Source organism: Festucalex cinctus, chromosome 20 (genome assembly GCF_051991245.1).
Source record: "Festucalex cinctus isolate MCC-2025b chromosome 20, RoL_Fcin_1.0, whole genome shotgun sequence".
Taxonomy (NCBI): domain Eukaryota; kingdom Metazoa; phylum Chordata; class Actinopteri; order Syngnathiformes; family Syngnathidae; genus Festucalex; species Festucalex cinctus.
In genome coordinates, this window is record NC_135430.1 from 22,263,114 (window position 1) to 22,290,368 (window position 27,255).

The 27,255-nt window shown below is 40.2% G+C and overlaps 1 protein-coding gene across 4 annotated transcripts in view; it reads right to left on the reverse strand.

Annotated features, from left to right (window-relative positions):
- ctnnd2a (catenin (cadherin-associated protein), delta 2a) overlaps window positions 1–27,255 on the reverse strand; it is a 160,597-nt gene that overhangs the window by 113,542 nt on the left and 19,800 nt on the right. For all 4 annotated transcript variants that reach the window (XM_077508499.1, XM_077508498.1, XM_077508496.1 and 1 more), the window contains exon 2: window positions 24,749–24,891. In XM_077508499.1, the coding sequence (XP_077364625.1) occupies window positions 24,749–24,819 (71 nt within the window). In that variant the 5' untranslated portion in view covers window positions 24,820–24,891. The remainder of the gene's footprint in view (window positions 1–24,748; window positions 24,892–27,255) is intronic.

Genomic DNA, 27,255 nt, shown 5'->3' on the forward strand with positions numbered 1-27,255 from the left:
GGTCAGAGCGCTCTCCTCCGCCACCCCCGTGCATACTGAACACCACACGCCTCACATGTTGCTTTTTCAAGGCTTCAAATTTCAGAGACTTATTCGTGCCCCCGCTTTGGCGCTTGTCGTCATGATAATGAGAGCAAAGACGAGTCGGGTGGGTGGGCCGATACCTGGAGGGGAGGACAGCGAGGTGACTGTGCTGATGAAAGTCACATGAGATGATGGCCACGGGGAGGAAACTTTTAGATATATTCAAGATGGGGCACCGTCTGACCACTCTCTCAAGTCAGCTCCTGTTTTTTGTTTCTCAGCTTCTAAACTTTTCAAAGTCATTATCTGTTTTTCCAGCGCAGGTCTGTATGTGGAGCACCGTGCAATTATTATGCTCGATTAGAGGAAAGGTCCCCAGTATTCATCATTCAAATTTGTATTTTAGATCATCAAAGCAGGAGTTATTACTTGCCAGTACTTGGACCATTAAATGTCAGTGAACGAAAATCATTTGATCTGAATTCATATTGATCTTATGCTTTGTTAGATTGTTATTATTGTTACACAAAGATTATTTGTTGGATGTTTTTTTGAGATTCTGGTATTACTTACTGTGAAGCCATTTGAGACTTTTGTGATCATGGTATAAAAAATGAAGTTGAATGTCCAAATCATCGTTTCTCCTCGTAAAAGTGTTTTCATCAAGCATCTCGACCATATTTGTGGATTGTGTTTTGGTTGGGCGTGTCAGTGAATGTAAAAATTTAAGCCAAACTCACCGGGAGCCACAAAATCATTTTGGATTAAAAAAAAAAAAAAAAGTGTTTTATTTTTAAATCAATGAACCACTACGTAGAACGCCAAATTTAATTTCTACATGTAACAGAAATATTTTGAACTGTGACAAAAAATGCTTGGTTGCATCATACTTTCAAGTATAGAATTGACGCCATAAAAACAAACCAAAACTACCATCTTCGTCTTGTGTTCTGTTATCGTGTCATCATGTGGAGCTCATGCGTGTCAGCCAATGGCGGTTGGCACTGGAGGATGGACTTTTACCCATCGGAAAGCAATCGTCAACAGAGGTTATGACAGAGAGTGAAGGCCCACCTGCCTAGTTTGGATGCCCCGCTGAGTTGCGAGTGGACAGTCAGCTGTCAACTTCAACTAAGAAGGACTATATCATTTAATCATTCCAAATACTGTTAATATGTGCCAAATTATAGACCTTGTTAATGATGTTTTGCTGCATTGGAACTTCCATTTCAAGCTGTCAGCGATGAAGTGTGAATGCTGATTGTTTTTAAAATAAAGGAAAATACTAGCCTATACGATATACTATATTAATAGCAACAATGTTAGTTAGCACGATGTGAGCAAGTTTTTATAGTTATATCTTTAAATTGACGGGCAATACAACGGACACGTAGTTCTGTCAACTCTTATTTCTTGTTGTGATATGCGTGAAAGGCGATTCTCAGTTTTGAATTAGCCTAAAAACGTGATAGATTTAACTTTCATGCATGATCCATTAATAGAGCCGATAGCATATAAGACACTTGAGATGAAAAAAACGTTTTACCCTCAAGACTTGTACACGAGGAAAAACATGGGTAATGTTAAAGATGAATTCTGTGAAGGGGTTTCGACAACATCTCAAAAGAATTATGTTTAAAGTAAACACCAACTAAACTGTTACATCATCAATGTAAACAAATACACTTTTATCAGAGTTCCTTAAATCCTGAAAGAGCGCTCATGAATTCATATCAGAATGTTTGAGGAAAAACCTAAACCAGAACATCTAAAGCAGACTAAACACATTTAAATAAACTTTCATCGTACTTTTAATGAGACTGAACTGAGCTCGAGTCCAATAAACAGACAAAATGATTCCAGCCTCGGAAAAGCTTCAATAAAAGCCCTTCCCAATTCCCAGGTGCTACAATTGAGCAGGTATAGCAGATGTTGCCACGCAAAATGATCTGAAGTGCAAAAAAAAAAAAAAAAATGAAATCATGAAATCCTTCTTGACAAGAAGGCTAAAAGAGCGCCTTTAAAAAGTAAGCGACTTTGGGCTGCGAACGGACACGCTGATGTATACAAATAGCGACTTTGCTGCAAAAATCCTTGTGGAGAACCCTGTCACTTCTGTTTTGGGGAGAGCTGTTGCTTATTTAACTGCGAGGCAGGCGCTGTTCCCGAAAACAGCCTTGGAGCACATGTTTGAAATAGATGGAGCGTCGTCACATTTGGGGAGGAGGATGCGCTGCGATTCGACTCTTTCAAATTCTGTCTTGTACAGCGGACAGCTTTGAGGCCAATGACGGCATCGGAAATATATCATTCAATACATCACTTCTCTTAAAGAAGAGGAGGTCGTTTGCCTCTTCCTACTGTACACATACATCCAGATACCACTTCGCCTGCTTATTTGTTTGGTTTGACACTACTACTTTCAGATGCATCAAAATTGGAGTACATACACCTTTAAAACGGCAAGAGAACTGAGATGCAAGACTGCTAGCAGCTGGCCCATAACAGCTTTATATGCATTCTAAATATTCAACACACAAACACACCAATACTCTGACAGATCTCCCCCTCATTAAATTATTTAGGAGCTCGGCGGGCAAAATGAAAACATCTCTCTTTGTCTCTGATTTCACTCTGACTTCTTTTAAGCATGCTGCTGTCGCCTTTTCCATTGTGTGCTAGTATGTGTCCACTTGCATACATTTTTGGGCTGCAAATAGGAAACTGCGAGTCTGGTCAAAAAAGAAAGAAACATATGCAGACTCAGCTTCCACTGGCTTTAGTGTCGCTGGTTACATGCGCTATCCTGTAAAAAATGAGTTTAATACAGCCTTTAGCATTAAAAGTGCCATGTTTTTTTTTCCATTTTCATTTTATAAGGTCAATAAAGGCTCAGAGAAAAAAGGGATTAGGATGCAATTTTCACAATCTGGAATTCGACATTGGCTGCAAAACACTAAAGCCATTCAAAGTGTCTGCTTAGTTTAATCCCATGTCAAATTAATGCTTTCATGCATGACAAGCATATGGATCAAATGTGCTGTGAATTATTATGAATGATTTTCATGATAGCATGAACTAAAAAAAATGGCAAACCTAATTTTACATTGGCACAGATAGATTAGAATTATTCAATTTTCTAAACATGAAATGTTTAATGCTTAATCTGAATTATGAAACCTTTTTTTTTTTTTTTTGCAATAATATCTCCGATGCAGCACCACTAGATAATATTTAATGAATATTGTGTTTAAACAGCAAAATCCTCCTGTTTTTGTCCATCTCAGTGGGCGGCCATTTTGTTACTAGCTGTCGACTGAAAATGACATCACAGTGGCTGAGGATGACCAATCATTAGCTCAGCTTGTACATCCCATGACCAAACTAGTAAAACAGGTGAGCCGTGATTGGTTGTTATGCTACATCCGAGGATGGTCGGAAGTCGGACTTTTCCGAGTTCAAACCAGGAAGTGTGTACGGGAACGCCTCCTTGACCTCGGAAATTCCACTCCAGAAAAAAAGGACCTCGACTTCACCGACGGACTTCAATGTGACGTCACTCTGAATGGCAAAACACAATTTACGCGAGTATAAACTAGATAGCTTTCTTCATTCATAAATATTCGATAAATATCCATAAAACAATGTAGGTGACAATAGTGTTGCCATCTCCCTTCATGAAATGATACGGTGAACTACTGAACTGTATGAAATGGTTATGAAATAAGATAAAAACGATAAATGAATCAAAATAGTGAGCAGGTAAATTTGCTGGAGGTCAAAATGAGTTTTGAGGACCAAAATAAAAACCAATTTACTGCTATCCACCAGTTTGGTCGATTAGTTTCGCCTCGAATGCTTTCATGTCGGAACTGGCAAAAAACAACTCGGATATATCCGACTTTCGACCATCCTGGAATGCAGCATGACCTGTGGCGTCTTTTTCAGTCAACAGCAACTGGCAAAATGGATATAAACAGGTGGATTTTGCTGCTTAATTCATATTCCACAAATGCAGTAACAATAACAAACAAGTACACGCAAACGAAAGGCAAAGCACCTTGACCGAGCATCAGCTTTTATTCACATCATTTAAGTCGTGCGTCCATCTCCTAAATGGCTTTTGCATGATTGAATGCTGGTGAGGAGCTTTAGTGATGAACTCATCTGTGATTATCCCTCCCCTCGAACAGATTGTCTGGATTTCACGTACAGATCACAAAACTCTTCCCCGAGGGATGCCGTTGGAAACGTGTTTCACTTGTGATAGATTATGCAATTACTGGCCATTGTTTAAAAGTGGCTCTTTGCAGAGCTCGTTCAATATTAGAAATGGGTGAACAAATTCACAGGCCACATCCTTAGATCGTCGGCTAGAGAATTAGACTCCATGATACAGAGAGGTGTTTGTAGTGTATTTTGCCCCTCCCTCATTTAGCTCACACCATCATCATATTAGTGAGAGCGCAGTTAGCTTAGCTTCTGTGCAAGCAGTCGAATTGGATACGCTTCATCTTCTTCCAGGTTTTATGTGACAATTGCAGCTAATAACAAGGCATGATTTGTTTATTGGTAAATCCACGAGAAGCCTACGATTGAAGTGTGGATCCATTTCTTGTCTACTGGCCTATTGCAAAGTCTCCAAGAGCATCATGTCAAGTGCCATCCAATTTAATGCATAATACATCTGCGGGTCTTTACCTAATAGACTGACTCATTACAATAAGTCCGATCATTTGTCTTCAGCTACCATGATAAATTAGGATGGGGAAGGTATTTAGCTGTCTGACAGCACATATTGATTACATAAAATGTTTTTTTTATGGTGCAAGAAAACCCTCATAATGAGCTGTAATGAAAAGAAAAGTGGCACTGGCCATCGATAAAAACCAAGGGGATGGTCTTTCCAAGGTCAAAACTCTGCATATGTATGATCAATGGATTTTTGTTTTTTTGAAAGGTACTAGAAATCCCGACACTGGATTAGAGGGGAATCGATCGGGGTCTGTTGCCCCCGGTCTATTACGGGGGTGCATTCACGTGCAGATGGACATCAGTGTTCCTCGGCAGCGTTACGGTTCATGCTCCTCGAGTATGGATTTGGCCGTAGACAAAATGTCATTTGGAAAATGTCATCGCCTAAATGCCATTGCGGCTCTCTATGTGTCCAATTTTGTGTGTTTGCGTGCGTGTGTGCGTGTGTTCTCTCAGACGCAGACATCATATCACAGCTGCACTCTGTCATGCGTCCGGTCACTTCTGGAGAAAATTTGATGGTGCATTCTGACAAGTACGCTAATGTTCGTGCTCTGTTCCCTGTGGACAGAATCGGGTTGTTTCGATGGGTGGGGCATCAATAAGATGATATTTAGACGGGGATATACTGTATGTAGGTAGGATATAGGACATTAAGTTGGTAGCACTTTGAAAAGATAAGTGGCAGAGATGATAGTTTAAACTTTAAGTTGGGCAGAAGGATATAGAAAGAAAGATAAGATGAGAGTTGGCCTTTTACAGACTCAATTTCCAGGGTTGAACTTTTGCGGTTCACTGCAGCTGAAGCTAACAAAAAGCTCCTCCAACCCTCACTTTAGCATTTGATAGGCCTATTGGTAATGTGCCATGGATGATTTTTGATAGGAAGAAACACTTGGTAAAATGAGCAGCCAGGGGGGCGAGCTAGCTAGCTAGCTAGCTAGCTCGCTCATCATTATGCCACCAGAAGTCTGGAGAATTCTTATTGTTGGAGCTTTGACAGATTAGGCTTTTCTAATAGAATTCTTCTGGCTCTGCCGGTTCCAAGTTTATTTCAAATCTGGAAGTTGTATTGAATGGCAGTTAGGTTTATTGGAAAAGATTTTGTTGGAGAAAATGAAGCGTGGTTATCTCTGCATCTCAGCCTTTTGAAGGCATTCACAATTATCAATAAATATAACTTGACTTGACCTGACTTCTATATATATATATATATATATGATGTATGCGGTCAACTTCCCTCCCGGTATGTTGACTTATTGTGTGGAAGTGTTTAGCTAACTGGATAAATGAACATTCTCTGAGGCCAGAATAATAATAAATATTTCTTATGATTTTAAATAAATAAGGTCCACCAGGCACTACTTTTTTTGTTTCTAGGATTTGTAAGAAGGTACGCGAGATGGATAGGTGTTTCGGTGGGTAGGACATAGAAAGAAGTGCACCTTATCAATACTGTAAAAGCAAGGATGGGGTCAAAAACACTTCAAATTGTTATTCATCATTCACCGTGTATGATGTATTCGTGCGGATTTGAACTAGAGCTGCACTTGGACATTTTTCAGACCAGCTCGGGAAATCAAGTTGCGTAAAAGTGAATATGTAAACACACGTCTCAAAATGTACTGGCAGCTCACCTTTGAGGCTTGTGCACTTGGCTTTACCTTAACAGACCTGGATGGATATGGAATTAGTGTGTGGCTGTATGAGAGTGCTGCTGCCGGGTGTGATGCGGTCTGGAAAGCATGCAGTTGCCCAGGAAAAAAATAAAATAAAAAATACCTTGAACATAGCAGGGTACAAATAAATAGCCCAGCTCTCCTCCATCCCACCACATGATACGACGGGACCCGAGGGAGGCCCCAAAGGTCATCCATCCATCCGCTCGTTTTGATAGATTAGCAAGGTCGGGCACATGCAGAACATTGCATACACACGCACACGCAAACACACACAAAGCACCAAGTGCACTCAAGCAAACGTGTCTGTATACAAATAGAACGGCTTGCTCGGCAAACAAGTAGCAGAGAGATGCCTATTGAGAGGCATCCGAGCAACAAATCTGCAGTTGGAGGTTGCTTGAAGGCCGTCGTTAACTTGTCTCCGGTATAAAAGCAGCACTTGACCGATTCGTTATCAATCAGAGGGAAGCCAATAGCAAACATTTCTGGAAATGTTTGCTTCAAGCAAAGGAGATGCAAAAGGAGAAAAGACAAAAACACACATGGCGCCGTTTGCTTTGAAAAGACGAGGTCACTGATGATGCAGGCTGGTGCCTTTTTTAATTCTCAAGGTAAATTTGAGCCCTCTGAGTCAGGCTAACCTGCCGATTGCAAGCATATACTGTACGGACTGTCCGGGTACGCGTTTGCGAGTCCTTACGCGTAAGAGTGCGCGTGTAAGACAAGACACACAAGCCGAAACGGGAGCGACAGCCATGACAATGATAGAATCGCAGACGGGCCCTTCGGCGCAGCTTTCTATGATCGGTAAAGGGCTTAACAAGCATCTCTGCCAGCTCCTTTCTTTACAGTTCATTCACACTATCGAAATCAAGCATTCACAATCCAAAAAGCAAAAGCGGGACCTTTTGTGTGTGTGCGCGTGTGTGGCCCATTCACCATCAAATGAATCAACACTACAGGAAATTCAGACAGATACGCTTGCATCCACAATATGCAGAAAAGCTGATTTGAGATCATTATCCATTATGTCAGCTGCAAAAAAAATGCCTCCCCTCGCAACGTGTACATTACATGATGGTATCAAGTGTGACTTATCATTGTGGCATTAAAGGAGAAGCACTCGTTACAGTTAGCAGCTGAATGTGTCATCAGCACACATTTCCTGTGACAACAATGAAGGGCAAAGGCGCTTTTCAGTATATTTGCGTGAGTGACCACTACAATATAAATAAATAATATACATAAAATAAAATAGAAAAGAGAAATCAATTCATCTAAAAACGCAGCTGATAAAGGCAGAGATGTCACCTTAGCAAAAATAGAATTATGTATTAAAATATGACACACGAGAATGGTCCCACTATCATATGGTGTTCCACGGGTTCAATGTTGTGGAATTTTTCTGTAATTTGAGAGTGACGTTAAGTTTGCAGGCTGCAAAACAAAAAAGACCTCACACAGACGGCCTGAAAACAATGAATTGAATAGGATATATTTGAAAAATGTTGGCTTGCTGGAACATGGTGAGATTTGGAGGCTCACGGGAGAGAATTAAAAAGAAGGGCGACAGCGTGGCAAGCGGCACACGGCAGCTTAAGCAGTCGCACTGGGCAACATGCGCCCGCGTGAGCACCACAGTCAGAAGGCGAAACAAATCACCCCAAACACAATTCAATTCATCGGACAAGCATGACAAGCATTTCCCACTTTCCCGTTTCCCGCTACCTGGTTGCAAATATTTCACAGCTCCACCAGACAGCATATTAAGAAGGCGTCCAATCCTCTGGAAGTTTGCTCCTCTTTATTACAAAAAAAGTGACTTGCAGTCCCCCATAATAGCAAACTGGTTATCGTTGTGTGTAATCCAAATGTACAAACATAAAACTGACATTTCTCGATTTCCTCGCAATCATAATTGGCAGATATCGAAATTGGATGGATAAAATCCGATTTGAAACACCCCTACCGTGTGTATGACTTTCCTTTTTAATCAGCATTCAACGAAATGCACTCTGACGCCGTTCGTGTGACTGAATCTTGGAACAAGCTCAACTCGTCTTTGTGCTTGAGTTGACTCTATGCTAACGTGTTTGACAATCACAAATTGAACACATATTTAGAATGACAATTAGTGAATTTGAGATGTTTCTGTGTAAACAGAATGAATGTTAAAAGTGTCAATATATTCAATAATGTCGATATTGAAGCGACTTTGATTTCTACAGTCTGCAAGTCAACAAGGCCGCACCCGCCGCCATACATTGAACAACTGTTGATGATATCGTCGGCCTCATTTGCAGGTTGTATACACAAACAGAGATATCATCTCCAAAGGCAAACAGAAAGCTGGCGACTGTGCAGTAATTGGCTGTCGCCGAGTGGAAGATGAACACTGCGGCCATGTCGTCTCATTAGAGAGAGAAAGAGAGGAAGAAAAAAAAAAAACTGAGGAGAGGATAAAGCCAGAGGAGAGAGGCGGGATCTAAACTGGGGGCGGGGTGGAGAGATACGCTAATGGCGAGAAAATCTGCATGCAAACACAATCAGAATGGAGGTGCTGCATTGTTGATCAAGCGCATGTTTGAGACAACCGAAGCACGAGCCCACTTGAACGTGCGTGTTCCTCGCTTATCTTGGAAAAGAAATTATGTAAATGAATGGAATGTATACTGACGTCCAAAGAAAGCTTTTCTTCATAATACTCATAATTAGTAACGCCAAGTATGGATAGCAGGTGTCTGTCTGTCTGTCTGTATTGAGCCGACATCAGACCTTATTTCAAGGTATCAGTACTCGTGATGACAGCCGATACCAAGGTCGGAAAATAAAATGCAATATTGCTATATATAAGTTTTTCTTTCAAATTATATTGAGGCTTTTTTTTATGTATTAAAAGTACTTGTGGTATTGGTATTGTTATCAGTGACTACTAAAGATTTCAGTGTGGTAATGGCATCGATCTGAAAAAAAAAAAAGTGGTGTCGAACATCCCGAATAATAATAACAATTCTAAGAAAAACACTACACTAATATTCATCGTCATCGTCATCATCATAGCCGTTTTGCCTCAGCTTTAAAAATGTGTATTCTTCCAGGTTTGATACATGTTCTAATGTTAGAAATCAATTCATAAATGTTGATGTTTCCACGTCTGAAAAGTTATTTTTCTGCAATTGAAAGTTGCCATGAATTTGCATCCATCCAAGACGTTTTTTGCTTTGCTGTACTCGATGCGCCTCCTCGCTTACAGTATGTACAGCACATCTGGCAGATGTGTGCGCGTGCTGGCAAATGAGAAGAAATTCTGAACTGTCGAGTCTTCTCCCCTCTCGGCAAAGCATCATTAGGTAAAAACATGACTGCGCCCCCCCCAACCCATACTGAGGGCGATGACAGTTGCGGGAATGGCGGGTGAAGAAAAGGCGAGGAAGAAAATATTGGCGGGTTATGGAGAGATACAAGCAAGCTCAGGAGAGGAAATAAGAATATGATTACAATACGTACATTTGGAGATGCATTTTTATATACATGGCTTGGACTGAATCTCATTAAAAATGTGAAAGTTGAGCTGCTTGACGGATTTGTTGTTCACCTTCAGTGCATTGGGAGATTGTCGCGCCGAGATTTGTTTATGTGCTTAATGTTGCTGGGCAAGCGAGTGTCTTCAAGACAGCTTCAGAATGAGTCAGTCAGCCTTTCAAAGTCTTCCGCTGGCTCATTTCAACCTGCAGGAGTATCGGTGCAAGGTGCACTGCTGCCAAGGAGGACACAAATTCTCCCCGGGTCTCGTTTTTGGAAAGACACCAACGATTTACTCATCTGTCGCTCTGCCAACAATCACTGCTGTCACCCACGATCGGGAGCGCGACCAAAGCATCGCACAAGGCACTAAATAACCGTGCAAGGCGGAATTCAAATCACAGTACTATGAGGCGAGTCTTCGTTTCATCAACAAAAATAACTTGGTCAACACACATTTTCCAACTGACTAAAACTAGACTAGACTAAAACACTCGTTCATAAACAATAACTAGGACTAAATCACTTTGCATTTTCGTTGACTAAAGAAGACGAGAGCAAAATGTTCTTCACTTCATAAAAACTGGACGAAAATCTCTGGACATTTTAGTGCATGAACAAAAACGATATGATTTTGTCAAATCTTGTCACGTCTGTGGGACTGTAATGTGACACAGCACAAACGCATGGCACAGACACGAGGTGGATTCACGGTCAAAGGTGAAAAAATAGATATATAAGGTATAACTTAACATGAATCCAACGGCGATAACATTCCAACAATAATGTTAATGCGACTGCTAACTAATGCTGGCTAACTTCCCATAGTAGCCACTGTCATTGTGTGTCAAGTTGGTTTTCATCAGAAACATTTTACGTGAAATAGTTTTAGATCCAAAAAGGTTCAATATAATCTGCTGACAAAAAAATAAATATGCAGCTCTAAAATGGTTGTGCTGACTAAAACTAGAATAAAATGTTGACAGTTTTTGTTTTACATTTTCTTAGACTAAAATAAAGACTAAAATGCTCGATTTATTGTTGAAAATGGATTCAATAAAAACGGGGTGAGGTTGACTAACGCTGATTAAAAAAACTAACAAGCGTGACTGAAATTGGACTAAGTGAGACTCCATTTAAAAATGGCAGAAAAAAAATGAACACTAAAACCAATCTAAGATTACAAATTGTTGACCAAATAAAAAAAAAAAAAAGTCCACAATAAGATTTCAAGAGTTTTGCTTGCAGAGACAGACGTGTGCAAGTGAAATGACTCACTTTAATTGATTTCAATTGCCTTCTATTTTTAAACATGCAGTGTTGGGAAGTAAAAGAAGACCACAGGGAAGAGGAAAAAAAAAATCTCCCAAAGTGGAAGGAGATGTGGGAATTGTTCCAGCGCACACGAAGAGGTGAGTGATCATTTGCAAACACGGCAAATTTTAGCCACGGAGAAGCCGCCGCTTCTGCGGCAGGCCCACAACTGGGACACTTTTTCCCCTTTGGACGAGTTGCGCAAACGTGACCTGGCCGTCCCAGTGGCACACCCATTTTTTTCCTCACGTCGATGCGCTTGTGTTCTGCGTAGGACCTCACTTCATGTGGGATCACTCCATTAAAGCAGACAAATGATGAAAATAGACTTTTGGATTGCTTGTACACACATCGTTGCCCACACATGGACAGCAAAATTAAACAAGCATGCGTCTATTTGGGAAAATGTGTCTGTGAGCCAGTCGATCTGCATATTTCACCATTTCAGAAGCTGCCACCCACAATGAAGTTTTCCCACCTTGGCTGCCATTTTTGAGCCTGCCACCAAACTGCACACATGCACGTTCATGTCAAAGGCAAATAGCTGCACAATTAGCACAGATTTTTTTATTTTTTTCCAGGTTTTTTTACACTATGCTCCCCTTTGGGAGCATGGCTGGAGCCTTATCTTCTTTTTTTCTTCCCTTCTTATCGAAGATCAAACACAGGCTTCTCCATCCTGAATGCAAAATGAAAGTGAAAAACACGACTAACAAAAAGTCTCCAGTATACTATGAAGGCGTCCGATCATCTGTAAGTTTGCTTACAAGGAATCTTTCACACATGCGACAGAAAATCCCTGATTTCTGTCGTCCTCCATGATGGCATTCTGGCTACCTTTGTGCGTAATCCAAATTTCTAAACATCTGCTTTTATGGGGAAAACAATGAGCAACATTTATCGATTCTGAACACTCCGACTGTGTGTGCATATCCGACATTCCTTTCTAAACAAAATGTACTGCACCGTCCTTGCGACTGAATCTGGGAGCAACAAGCTCAACTACTTGGTGCCGTTTTATTCTCCAATTCTTACAATGAGTGAAATGGAGACATTGTTGAAATGCATCACAGGATTAGAGTTACAAGTGTCATTATTGTCAATAATGTCACTCTTTAAGCCACTTTGGTTGCTATAATCTGGAAGTAAACAAGCCCGCACCAATTCATCGCAATTTCAATGACAACATTCCGCAATTACAAAAAACTGCATAATTTTAAACAAAAATAAAATAGTATTCATACTAATTTTGAGTTGTTTAAATTGATATATTTGCACCTTTTTTATTTGAAAATAACTAATTTAATAAATCTTGTTTGGTCCAAAAGGAACTTGCATAATTACAGTGTTTCAAAGAAATGGAATTCTCTTTTGTACCACAAAACAACAGACTGTCGTAATTGTGATTGCAATTATGACCAAATTATTTGTGACTAATATTTTCTTCATAATCAAGCCTTGAGCGACTGACCGAAGAGGAAGGCGAGCGGTCACGGTGTGGAAGTGAGAGACAGCATAGAAAGAATGTCGAAGCTGGATGCAGCGTGTCCCCGACATTTGTCATGTGACACCATCGCTCAGCTCAGCAGTTGAAAATGCTGAGCTCGCATCCGTCCTCTCCTCCACAAGCGCGCAGACGCAAACTGACCATGAACATCCTGGAAAATGTACATGATTCGTTTAGCAATTGAGTCAAAAGTCACATTTTCAATTGCATCAACAGTCCTCGTGTCCTGCAGGGCAGAAGCAAACTGGCAGTGCAGTCAGCAGATGCTGAGACGGGCGCAGGCGGCAATCGACAACTAATGTGACGCAAAAAAACAGCGCACATTTCTGGAGATGATCAAGCTTGAGGCAGCCTTGACATTACTGTCCTTCTTTCCCTAAACGTACATATGAAATGGTTCCTTTCATGTGAAAAAAAAAAAATAACAGGGAGACCAGAAGCAAGCCTGCAAAAACAATTATCCCACACACAAATACAAAAAAAAAAAAAAAGACTCTTGCATCACTCACTTCCAAAAGAAGATCAAGGAGAAATGAGAGACCGCATCATCACACAGAAATTGTCAACACACCACTTTTAGTGATGTGTGTAACTTGTTTTATGGCTTCTCATATGTCGTGAGACCGGCTATTACTTATTATGGGATTATCGATCACTGCTGTCAAAAGATTAGAGGAAAATTATGGCTGGAAAATGTGCTGCCCAGCGTAAGAAAGGTTGGTCTCAGCCTCGGGTCGGGGGTCCTTCGACGGGACAAAACCCAAAACAAATAGCTTCAAATACTCAATAAGTCAACAGTCAAAAGAGCCCTGATCTAAAACGTCATCATTTCAAAACGTCGTCATTTCAAAACGTCATCATTTCAAAACGTCGTCATTTCAAAACGTCATCATTTCAAAGCTCACATCAGAAGCTCACATTGGTCTAAACCAGCTCATCTTTTCTCCATTTAGTTCTTAAAAAATGTAAAAATAAAACAAACCATGTATCAATTATTGTCCTATTTTATTTGATGTATGCTTTTGTCAGTCGAAGCAATATGTATATATGAACAATGCTAATGTTACTGATTTGGTTACATTATGTTTCCAATTGTTCGAGTAAATGATTTTGGACATACAGCACCGCATAATCGTTTCATTAAAGATGGCAATGAAAAACTACTCAAATTGATTGCACATGTTTGTATATTCTACATATCATTGATATGATCTCAATGATGACTTATCAGAGGCTTGGCTATGATTCTTCCTGACTCGGTGCTGCAAAGAGCTTCCATTTCGGACGCTGTTTTCTAATTGAGGGCTGGGCAGAGAGCATTCTCGCGTTTTGGCATTTGCTCCAAAGTCTGGAGAGGGCACAAGGGAGGCACAAACATGTGAGTGAGAGACAACATGCGTATGAACAAAGAAAACACTTTTGGAGCTTCCGTTCCACTGAATCCAAGCATCCTAAAATTAGCCATCCTGAAAACCCGGCTGGATTGCTGCCTTTTTTTTTTTTTTTTTTACACTTCAGTCTTTCTATCAAATAGTAGTGTTCTATTTCTGTCACCTCAGTGCCAACTTTCTTGACATCCTTTTCGAGCTTCCTGCCACCTCAGACCAGGCGCTCACATTTCCTTGCATCCGTCCATCCATCCGTCTTCCCTTGCACACATAGCAAGCTTCCATCCAAGCTCTTTTCATATCTCCGGAGGCCTTTGCATGCCTGCGTGATTACGCGTGCGTGTCGGCGTGTGCCCGTAAGCGTGTTCAACAACACTGTGGGGGGAGTCGCCAGCGCTAAAAGTCAGGATTCATTAGGGTGTGACAAGGAAAGAGAGCAAGCGAGGGAGATGACATGCAACAGATCCGCTTTCACACGCACGCAGATGACAGCACGAGCGAGCGAGCGAGCGAGCGAGCGACGCGTTGGCTTGCCTCAAACTCAAAGCCAAAGGATAAAATGACAAAGAGGAAGAAATGTCAACAAGATTTTCCGGGTAACAAATATCCACTGTCGTCAAGTTTAACAGCAAGTTGTAAGCACAAAGCACGGTCAACTATGAATATTGTTGCTTCCACAAATAACTTGACCAAATGCAGAGTGACACATTGTGCTGTCTGCTGACTTACCTTTGGCCTCTTCAGCCCACAGTGTAAACACTCGCTCACTCCGTCATCTCATCTTCCTCCCTTGCAGAATAACAGCCGTTCATTCCCCTTGTGTTGCCTTGCATCAGCGATTGCTATTGTCGGCTTTGCCTTCCTGCTGCCTTTTGTCCTAACTTACAAACTTGCAATGCATCCATTGGCGTTAATGTGGTGTGATTTATGTATCGATGAACTGTGTTTAAGCCACGGCAAAAAAAGCAACATTATTGGGAAGTTGGTCTAACATTCACTCTCTTGTATTATTTAAGTATTGTCGCAGTATACACAAAAAGTTCAGACATTTCAAGGGTGGAACCTCAAGTCTTAAGGCAAGGGACTGCAAGAATGTTAAATTCCACATCCACAACATCCGCATTACGGCCAAGTCAAGGAAAATGCAACGTGATTGAACTGAAGTTCCGAAAAAGGATATTCAAAGCACGTTGAGTGAGTAACCGAAGCTGATCCAGGAGGCGGGAAGGCGGATCCAGACCGGCTCGTCACACGCCAGCCTGACCTGACCCCCCTCTGACGGTCCCGCCCACCCATGCGGTTGGGGCAGAAGGCAGCCCCAAGTCATGAAACCGATTATGCTCGTGTGACATTGAAAGCGTGCGCGCGCGTTTACAAGCTTTGCGAGCGTGCGGTCACAAAATGCACTGCTTGCTCTAATTGGGTTTCTCGTCCGGCGTGCCCAGCGAAATTCTTTCAGGGAGTTGATGAACAGAAATGATGCATCAGTGACGGAGCTCTCGTCACAGCTGGCGCATCAGCTGAGCATGCCCAGTGACTAAAAAGCTCATTCTGCATCATTTGCAACGTGCAAGGCTGCGATGCTAACTAGAAACGATGATCAACATCTTCAGATGTGTCAATAATGCAGTTGTTCACTTAACGGTTGAGAAAATCTCTTTTCAAAATGATTGATTTCAGTTGGGCATCATTTGTCATTTCACGTTCCTACCATTAAACAGAGGGCACTGTTTGCAAAGATTATTTTACGACTAGTTTTGTTTTTTTTAATTTCAGGGAAAATAGAGTTAAGGGATAAAAAGTAAACTAAGAAAAGAACATCTGTAGAGAGAGTTCAAGGCCGGGAAGCTATTAAAAAAGGTCAAACAAAAAAGTGTGACTAAGAACGAAGAAGCCATCTAAACATGGGAAATATTCAGAGATACAAAGAAGGGAAACATGCGGAAATGTCATTTTCATCGAGGACAATCTGACAGAGCTGGAAATATTCATTTATTAATAACTCAATGTCAAAAACAGAAGTGGTCAAAATATTTACAGTTTAAATGAAATCAATTCCTCCAATCAAGGCTGAAAATGTTGAGATTACAAAACACTTGTGAATTAAATGTATACATATACTAATAAATATAATAAAACTAAAATATTATTTCCCCCCTCCCACATTTCTCAGGTCTCCCCCCCCCCCCCCCCCATCTAAGAAACTCGGGGCGCTGATTAGTGAACCACCAGGCTTCCTGTTTTCTCTCCATTATTCTTGTTTATTGTCATTTTAAATGTCTCTTAAAAATTCCTTTTTTTTTTTTTTTTTTACATACTTGGCCAATAATTTGGATTCTGATTCTGATAAAGTAAAAATAGTTCATCCTTCTATGACTCGTCGCAGCCCTTAAGAACAACAAACAAACTTGAAAATAAAAAAATAAAAAAGTTTATCCTGGATAATTTGTTAACTTTTTACCCGGTTTAATATCCTTTTTGGGATATTACGGATGTGAGATATTGTATCATCTCTGTCATCAGAAAAAAACAATGTTCATATGAGAAGACAAGGCAAATCCAATATTCCACAAGTTAATGACATGAATCAAAGCTGCCTCCAAGCTAGATTTTCAATGGCCATGACAACCACAAATGTCTTCATGGTAAACGTCAACAAACCAAGCTCATTAGCATCAGTTGGATGTGCGTCTCTAACTTGATGCAAAGCGGGAGAGGACAGCGAAGGGCTTACGGGCGCATTCGCGGTGGTGGCGGCGATGTGTCATTAATTCCATACAGCCAGTTAGCGAATGAACGATGAGTGCAACACGGGAACCGAGAAAGAAAGCGTGGGAGAACCACAAAAAATGAAGGAAAGGGAAAGAGCGAGTGATCTCTTGTTTATTTCCCAGAGAAGCCCAATGACAGAGCCATTCTTCATCAGCCAGTGTCTTTGCCGTGAAGATGTCAACAGTGGCGACTCATTTATCTATTTAGAATGCCAAAGGGAGAGAAAGCTAACAAATAACAAAAGCAGGTGATGGACGACCTAAATTCACTTTGAAACACAAAAGTACAGTTCAATTACTGTTTGCTATTCTAAATCATGTAAAGACAATTGAATGAGGAATTGGGACGTTTGTCAAGAGGGAACGTTTTCCCTTTTGACATTGAAATCCCAATATTTGGATGGGAAAGCAAGTGAGTCATGCAGAAGCGCACAAAAACAAAAGTATCCAAAAATAGATGTTGTTTGTACTCATGAGTTGGTCAAGGTGGAATCTCTGGCTGAGTACTATTTTAGGAAGTGGATCCTTTCTTCTTAAATTAAAACCTCATCTATGCCAAATTTGTGACAAAGAAATTCATCTCCATTGTCAGCGAATGGAGACACTCTTTAATCATGTGATATCACCCGTCCATCAGCGGGGGGGGGGGGAAATAAGGCTAATCATGAGTTGCCAAATTAAAATAAAGTGTGGAGAAACTGGAGCAAAACAAGTCTTCTGTAAGTGAGTACAGACCGCGTTTCAGCACTTTTGTATCATTCTCTCTTGAGACAAAAGGAAAAGACGTTTGTCACAACAAACCCACCAAGAGTTTTTAAACTACATTCACCTGCACAACCTAACGAGATCCAAAACACGCACTGAATGAAAAATATCCTATTTTAGTTTTGACTGACAACTTCACAGCATCACACTGAGAGTAACTCCTGAAATGGTGGCTAAATCGTTTAGAAACCCTGAGCGAGACTTTCTAGTGTTGCTACAGATTCAGGTCAAAAGCATCCACATATTCGAGGCTTACTGTTTATCTCAATTTTAGTAGCTAGAAAAGTGAGAATGCTAACTGTTTGTCAGCCACTTTCGTGACAACTTAAGCTGTTCCATTCTTCTAAAAGGACAACAAAGAATTTAGTGACACATTTTTATTTTATACAATCAACTTTTGTTTCAACATGAGCGTTGTATTGAACAGAATATCGTTGCTCTGAGGACTAGCGATAACAGCTGTTAGCTAAGCTAATTTTTAGCTAACAGTTTAGTAGAGACTGAATCAATAGCGCACATAGCAACCCAGATTGCTTTTTTTTTTTTCTTCAGGTTTAACGTGGGACTTTAGCTTTTTCCGATTGTTGTTACAAAGTTGGTTAGCATGCAGATGACGTGAGCTGGCGTCGCATTAGCATTCAGAGGGTAGCGGGCGTAGTGATTAGTAGGAAGAGGTGCTTGCTTCACAGGAGTCATATGTAGCCTTACAGGCTAATGAAACAATACCAGGTGGGGGAGCAATGTTAGCCCACTGACAACACTTGGCCGAAAGTCACGCAGAGCCGCACAATCGCACAGCTCCATGCTGACACGCAGTTAGCTTCACTTATGGTGAAAGTAATCACAGGTGCACATACTGCATCTCAGGGAGTTGTTTACAAGGAGCTACTCCAAGGTCTTTGTGATTAAAACCACCGCAAAGCACTCCTGACACTCCATTACCCAGCATGCCCCGGGTGAAGCAGGAGTGTACATATTGATTTCACGCCTCATTAGGTTTTGTGTCTAACAATGTCATAGTTCATGCGAGTCCTACAGGATCCTGCATCATTCCGCAATGACCAGGCACAAATGTGGGAGGGGACGGCAGACACATAACGAATGAACACATTATTATTGAGTTTGGGCCTGTTGTACTTGGCAAGTTGTGCGCTGCTCTTGACCCACTTCTTACTTACTTACTTACTTGGGGAGCCTATAGACAGGATAACTGACACTTTTTTTGTCTTTTTGAAAAAAAAAAAAATGTTGGCTACTTTTTGAAGGATTTCTTTTCCGCCTTTTAATTCAATACTCTGACATTTTATGGTCATTTTCTGATTTTCCTCTAACTTTTTGGACATTTTTTGGTCGCTTTTTTAGTTTTGTTGACTGATGTACATGCTTCACTTTTTGGGGACATTTAAATAAATAAATACATACATACATACATAAATTACCAGCTTCAACAAGTGGTGTTAAACTGGAAGTCAAACTAAAAATGTTCTTTCCAATAACGTGGTCTTTTCCACCACACGGTATTCTCCAATGTCAATAACAATGGCGGCGTAAGATGGCTGCCCTCTGGTTTTCAACTGTCGATTCATAGAGTGTGGGATGTTTTTGTATGCTTAAAAAAAGAAGAAAAAAAATCTGAGCTTTATGAGAAATTTAGGTTGATGCGGCTGTTCTGATTTTGATGTGTCTATGACAGGAGGTTTTTGATCTGGGTAATAAATTATGAAATGATTCCAAGTGCCCCTTGCTTACGTATTTATTTCTGTTAGATACGTTGTGGCGGAGCGTGCCATGTCGTGCTTACTGGAATTGTTAGTGCAAGTAGAGAAAAGAGAAGTAAACATCGATGTACAATATACTGCAAACACATTCTTATATGCCTTCGGAACAGAAACTTTTTTTTTGTTCTTTCTTCTTGTTTAATTTTCTTCCGTGAGAGAAAGTTTATTTGAGAGCTTCTCAGCAGTCTTTCACTGTTTGTATTGGATCGTTTATCTTTGCAACAGAGTGCACAAACAGCAATGTACTGTGATTCCACTTTCACTGATTGACCTTCAAACAGTAATTGGCAAGATTCGTTCATTTGGACTCAGACAGCTGTGGACTGGATATGGCTTCCACCGGCTTTCTTTCTTCACGCTCTTGCTCGCTTTCATTTATCTACTAAATCTCCTCTTCCTCTTCCTAACTTCCCATCAGTCTCTTTTTTATTGCTCCACACATTACGATTTGACTTTTCTCACCTACAAACTGTTCGAAGGAGACAGTTTTGGAGGGCCTGTCCTGTCCTTGTATATGGTAGTGGTGAATACTAATGTTTATGTGGTCTGAAAAATAAATTACAAATCAGTTGCTACCAAGACCTGGGTGGAAAAACTGTGTGAAGGCTATTATTATTATTATTATTATTATTATTATTATTATTATTAATAATAATAATAATAATAATAATAATAATAATAATAATAATAATAATAATGTTGTTATTATTATTATTATTTATATTATAGTAAGTCATAATAATTATTAATAATATAAAAATAAACTACAAATACACAAATAATTATTAGTCTTTAGTATTATTTTATTACTAATGATACTAATATTAATTATTATTATGACTATTATCATCATCAACATCATCATCATCATCATCATAATAGGCTACATAATAAAAATATTATTATTATTATCATCATTATGTTGCCTTCTAAACGTCCATTTCTCCACCCATGGGAAGTTTCAGGCACTTTAGCTGATGACTTTCAAGCCATTATTTCTCTGCACTTTATTAAAGAGCTGATTGCTTTGTATTTTCAATGTTGTTTTATATTTTATAGTCTCTGCCTTCACATTTTATGCATTTGTGGTCTTCAGAGTTTTTATGTCATTGCAGTGTGCGTTTCAAGCACTTTGTAACGAATACCCGTGAAAAGTGCGTAATAAATCCATTTTACTGACATGCTTACTTTCATTGGTTGAGTCACAGTTTGCAGATGACATTTTTAGTAACTCAGAGTCATTTTGCTTTGAAGCAAAATGCATTTTTGGCCCTACAAAACATTTTCAGTAATTCCCCACTGTGACGGCAGATATGGAGGCAACACATTTTTCATGGTTGTTTACAAAAGATTACTTACAATTTGAAACATTTGGATCTCTTTTAAGGAAAACTTATGAGGTGTTATAATGATACGCCCCAAAAGACTGAATGCTGCTCAAAGCTCCAGTAGTTTACGCAAATAAAAAAAAAATAATAATAAAATAAAATAAAATAAAAGCTTTTGAAAAATCTATATTTTGGATTGATCTCCAATGATTCCTGCAACGTGTTGCAGTGATGCAGGTACAAGTAAAGGTGAAGGCAGATGGAAGGAGGAAATGTTGATTTGAAAGATGCCGACTGTAAGTACATCAATTTGTGCGGGGGAAATTACATTTAAAGTTCCATTTCCCGCTGGTTTCGATAGCAGCGCGGAGGCTCTTCCAGCGAGCACGAGGACGTGAAAAGATATTGCTGTGACACACCTCGCGTGAAAAATCCTTCCAAGTCACCTTGGCAGCTTTTTGTGTTGTTTAAAAGCCACTCGGGCGACACCTGGGCTACTTCCCCGGCGGTAGAATTGCGGCCGCCGTTTATCAGTGTATCCTGTGTCCTGAAGGCGAAGGGAACAAACTGGAAGAAATAAAGCCCCTTTATTGCAAGCGGACAGATTTGACTACACAGTGCAAGTGAGATATTTATATCTCCAGTGTGAACTGTACTGTAGATAAGTGCAACCTGGCGCAGGAAGGCCTTTTTAACTACAGTGACTATTTGTTGTATTGAGCAGAATAATACGGCCTCAATTTCTCGGAGTGGATGTCATAATATACACTGTATATATAAAATATACATACAAAAACTAGAAATATCGCTGCATCTTTTAGTCATTGCTACAGTACTTTCATATTAATTCATGAAATTGAGTTCAAATGAAAAAGATGTACTGTACTGTCAAAAAACAAGTGTGAACAAGTCATTTTTCTGCCACTAGATGGCATGATTGCATTTGTAAGACACTGGTGACAGCTCAGTGCATTTTTGGGATCATATTAAGTGCTATTTAATCTTTAACATGATGTAACGTGGAATTGTACACATTTTAAAAATTGTAAAATGCAACTTGGCCCCAGTCTCCACAAATATATGCATTATTATTCCATTTATCACCGCTAAACTTAGATGTGGACGTTGCAAGTGGAATTCCTCCATACAGGCTTTCCAAGTAAGGGTTCATAAATACGTGTGGCGTGAAAGGAACACAAAATTAACGCACTAACCTACTATTGATGTCAAAATCTTTGTATTCTCTTTTCATAAGTGATGTACACTCAATAGAGGGAGCGTGTTCAAAAGAAGGAAAACAAGGAAAGGAGTCTGAAGTATCGAATATATTAGCTTGTGCGCACCCGACGAGAGAGACCTTGCTTCTGTCACGTACACAAACTCCATCAGTGGAGAACCTTTGATGGTGGATTTATGGATTATGCAGACTTTCAGCTCACAAGCAACAAGCTTAGCAAGGAAATGAACCCATGTGCAGAATACCAAAGACAAGATACTGCCGGAATCTGAAGAGTCAAACTAAATGAGAATGGAAATCAGCTGTTCCAGGGTCATCATAATCATTGCATAATGACGAGGAATTGATCTTTCATTTTCCCACTAATCAAACAAGCAACAGTCATTAAATATTGTCGCTTTAATAACAGGTGACAACTCGGCTAACGAAAAGTTCACGGGGAGGTCAACGCTTCTCTTCTCGTGTTCTTCTTCTCCAAGTATCATTCAACACGTGTTTGGGGTTAATAATAGTAACACTAATACTAGAGCATATTTTGTTTGAGGTAAATCCTACTGCTAAAGTGTTTCCTGTGTCCTTTTGGTGTCTTTGATTCTAATGACATGCACCCATCCCAGTCAACTACATTACCCTGATGTAATTCATCATTATTAAGGTGTTTATGCCTAGATGTCATTATTAACTTCCTAGTATGCAACGATAAATTTGAAGGTGATACTGCACGTCATAAAAATGGCAGAAGACTTTTCGGGGATAAAACCTGCGATATGTATCAAATGCAGTACCAAATAAATGACGAATTAGCAAAACAAAACGCTTTTCTTTCCTATCAGACCTTCAACTAAAAATGGAGGCAGCAATACTGTAAAGCACGATGGCAGCGGTAGATGTGCTGAAGTTCTCCTGAGGCAACCTGCGAGATGATGATGATGATGATGATGATGCAACGTCCTGCAAAGCATCTCGAGAAGCCCAAAACGCTTCCACGTGAGGCGGTACGGGGGGGGGGGAATGTTCATGGCGGACATTTTGGCTGCAAATTTACACATCAGAGAATGTGCCCGATTAAAAGTCAGACTAATTTCCTGTTGGCATAACTGACTCAGAGTCGACCCCTAGAAAGTTACACCACCCCAAGCCAACGAAATCTTTCATTCACTCCTCACAGATAGCATCGCATCCTGAAAGCGTTTCTACAGTCAAGAAAAAAAAAGGATTAGAATTAAATTAAAATATTAAATATTCCTCTATCAACCAAACGTTTTCCTCCGAGGGCCGCAAACAGAAAAATCAAAAGATGCCACTTTGAAATCTCCAATTTTCATACAGTAAACACATTAAAACCAATCAATCAAGCAATTATGTATTCGATTTATTTCAACTTGTTCTTTGTTGCTAATTGACCTTTCTGTTAGAGCTGATAAGGAAAATCATTTTTGGACTTTGGGGTGGTCTGTAATAAAGTGATAAATTTTAAAGCAGCGTTTACTCGGATCTAATTAATAATTAATGTGATATGGTCACAAATGGAGGAACTGCCAATGTGAAGTAAACATCTTTAACTGACAAATACTTGAATAGGTTAAATGCTAAAAGAAAAAAAAGTTACATCTTTGCCCATAATGTGGGTATTGACTGATGGAGTATTGAAAAAACTTTTTTTTTCCAATGTTTTTTTACATTAGGCTATATCAGAGTGCTGCGATTGGCTGGCAACCAGTCCAGGGTGTAATAACCCCGCCAACTGCCCAGCTGAGATAGGCTCCAGCACCCCCCGCGACCCTTGTGAGGAATAAGCGGTCAAGAAAATGGATGGATGGATGGATGAGTGTGTTCTAAAATGAAGTCAACATTGTTTATTCATAATATCTCTGCAGTGCATGATTTGCGTCGGTCAATTTTTACTGTAATGCCGCATGCACAGTTTGGACTCAAGTGTCCGAGACTGCCTCCACCTACAAGCATAATGAGGAGAGACGATAGACGAACCATCAGTTCATTGATCGCTCATCATCTTTGGGTGTAGTGTCGCGAAATGGTCATCCCGAATATGAACATCAAGCAATTGATCGTATAAGCGGCCTTTCACCAGCGTCAATTGGCTTTTCCATCATTGTTGAATTCAGGTCAAAACATATTTATTGGCTCCCAAGTTTGCCGTAGCGCGTATGCCAATGACGGAAACAGCACTCAGCTACACGATGAACGAAACACCAAATCCCCCAATGCAATTAGTGCAAATGCAATGTTTTGGTTTTTCAGAGTGCAACTTGGGATCGTCAAATGGCAGATTTGGTTGTTTGCTTCTTTGTGTCCGGGATTTGTTTTTCTGCTTACATGAGATCAAAACAAACAATCGCACTCCTAAGAATACTGTGGCCGTTGACCTTTGAAGTATTTGCCCGGTCACGCCCACTTGTCATCCTCCAGCTACAGAAGAAAAAGTAGCAAGTAATTGTACAGTTTTGAAATGACGCATTGAAAAATGCCGATTTTCTGATGAAGTGTTTGTCATCAACAACCACTTAACAGTTGTAAACGACACTTTCAATTTAAGAATTGTTCTTAGTCCTTAGAGCGTTGTTATTGTGACCAAGAATAGGCAAGATTTTTGTTCCCTCTTCAGTGTAAAAGCCCCCCGAGGCCCAATGTCATGTGGAAGAGGAAATGTTCCTACCTGCTCCTTGACTGAGGCCAGGATGGAGGAGGTTGTCTCCGTCTCCGTCTCCGTCTCCGAGCGCTCTCCATTCGAGGCCGACATCACCGGGGCAACCATGGCCCCCTTCTCCTGCTCGGCGGGCTGCTCCGGCACGGGCATGGCTGAAATGATCGCAAATATTCAATTAGCAACAATTCACTTCCACTTTCAAGCTCATTCATTTGGTGAAATAAGATCAGGAAATGATCACCATTTTTAAGGAAGGGGAACATTAACTCATTTGCTCCCAAAAACGTAGAAATATGTTCTATTTGAAATGTTTTGCGTGTCCCAAAGATGGATTTATATGTTTTTTATACGAGAGCATACAGACAGCTTTGGTAGTGTTTCAACTGCAGAGAACAGGTGAAGCAATAATAGTAATTACAAAAACGGCCAGAAGGTGACAGCAGAGTATAAGAGATCAACCAGGATCATGTTGAAAACAAGCCGTTTCCCCACAATTGTAAACAGCATTAGAATATAGCTACGTTTCATCATTATTCACAAATCTAATTGCCGCAAAATGGAAACGGATGAAAATGTACTTTTATTTTTTCTCCTGATGAAAGAAGAGAATCGAATCTTTCTTTTGGCAGGTTCTATGACTTTATAGCAATAAAACACAATATTCTGCGGGTCTTGCAAAATCGGTCAAACTTCAGTAAAACAGTCGGGAGCGAAGGGGGGAAAAATCTATGAAAAAAAATGAAAAAATACTCGAAATATTTTGAAAACATTCCAAACATTAAAAAAAATAAATCAATAAAGATTTGATCATTGAAAATGAAAACGATGATTTCGACAGCTATTAGCAAGCCTTCATGCTCGCACGATAAAATGTGCATTGTTGGAGCCCTCCAAATTGAGCCGTCTGCCATGCGGGCAGAAATATTTGACGTGCCTGCCAGAGACGTCTCACAAGTGTGAAATGAAATGTTAGCGGAATCAGATTTTCTTCCGTCTCATCCATTGAGGCAGCTTACACCAGGCTTCAAATTCAGAATTAATACGAGTTGGACATTTGACATATTGGGCGCATCTTCATCCACGTCACCCAAGTGGATTTTGACACACTGATGAGTCATGAATTGATATTTTCCAGGCTGCGGCCTCATCATTGATTAAACACACAGGAGACACGCAAAGTCAAGAAGGTGGACAAATCCTTTACGTCATTCGAAATCTCGGCTTTACTCAAACTTTAATAGAAGCAAGCGAACGGCGGGTTCGAAAGAGGAAACAACTGCCGTTCATATTTCATCTTCTTTCAAAGTGTCGTGAAAAGACAGAAATGGGGAAGTAGGACAGCAAAGAGACCACAGGGAGCGGACGGTGTCAATAGAGCGCAGTAAATAATGAGCCAAGTAAGCGGAGTCGCTTTCCTGCGAGACTCATCAGCCCAATTACGACGGCCAACGTTGACGTCCAAGTTTGGGACAACTTTTGTTACGTCAAAGATGAATGCTCAGCCTGCAATTATCAGAAGCCACTTACAGTATCCCAAGTGGACTTATTGAAGGCAAAAATATCTTCTTTAAAGGGATGCTTGACTCGTTTTCAGCAGTAAGATGTCAATATTTTATATTCATTATTTTTCATGTCCAGTTAACACCTTTCAAAGCACATTTTGTCACTTGCTGTCGACTGAAAATGACATCTCAGGTGCTCACCTGTTTTCTCGATTTGGTCATGTGACGTTCGCCAACCGATTGATGACTTGAGCCCCGAGCTTATCATTTTCAATCAACAGCGAGTGGCAAAATGTGTTTTGAAAGGAACTTATCAAACTAATTATCGCCAACTTCTTACTGCTGAAAATGGTTACATGAGTCAAGTTCCATTTTGTGGCCAGCGGTAGACGACATCATCATTGCCCCATTTCATACTAAATAAACACAGTTTGAGAGTCCATGCTGAATTTTCAATGAGAAAAGAACGGGACGAACGAGGCATAAAAGTATTCGACTCGATTCTGTCATTTGGTAGATTTGGTCGATTTAGAATTATTGAATGCAATATCGCGTGGGTATTGAAAATGTTGACATTTTCTAAAATGGCTGGCATTGAATGAGTTATTAAACATTGAAAAAATGTCATTTCAATACATTTTAACATTTTAACTGAGTTTCTTTTCCGATATTGAAGCGTAGTGTGAATGGTTGGCTTGCTAAATACTTTTTTTTAGAAATAAAAACATTGCCTTGTTTTTGATGGGCGCGGGTTAGGGTTAGGGTTAGGACGTCATCTTCCATGGTCGGCATGTTGAACGAGCAGCTGGTTGCAACAAAGACGTGATGAATCAACAAAACATTCCACACAATCGACATAACTCTTATTGAGCAATGACTTCAATGGAAGAATAAAAGCGGCAACGTCACTCACGCCGGACCAGGCGATACCATCGCCATCGATTCGTTAGCATGAAGAAAGACCGTAAACAAGTCGGGCGGTTTGTAAATCAAACATTGAGTCCATCTATCAGT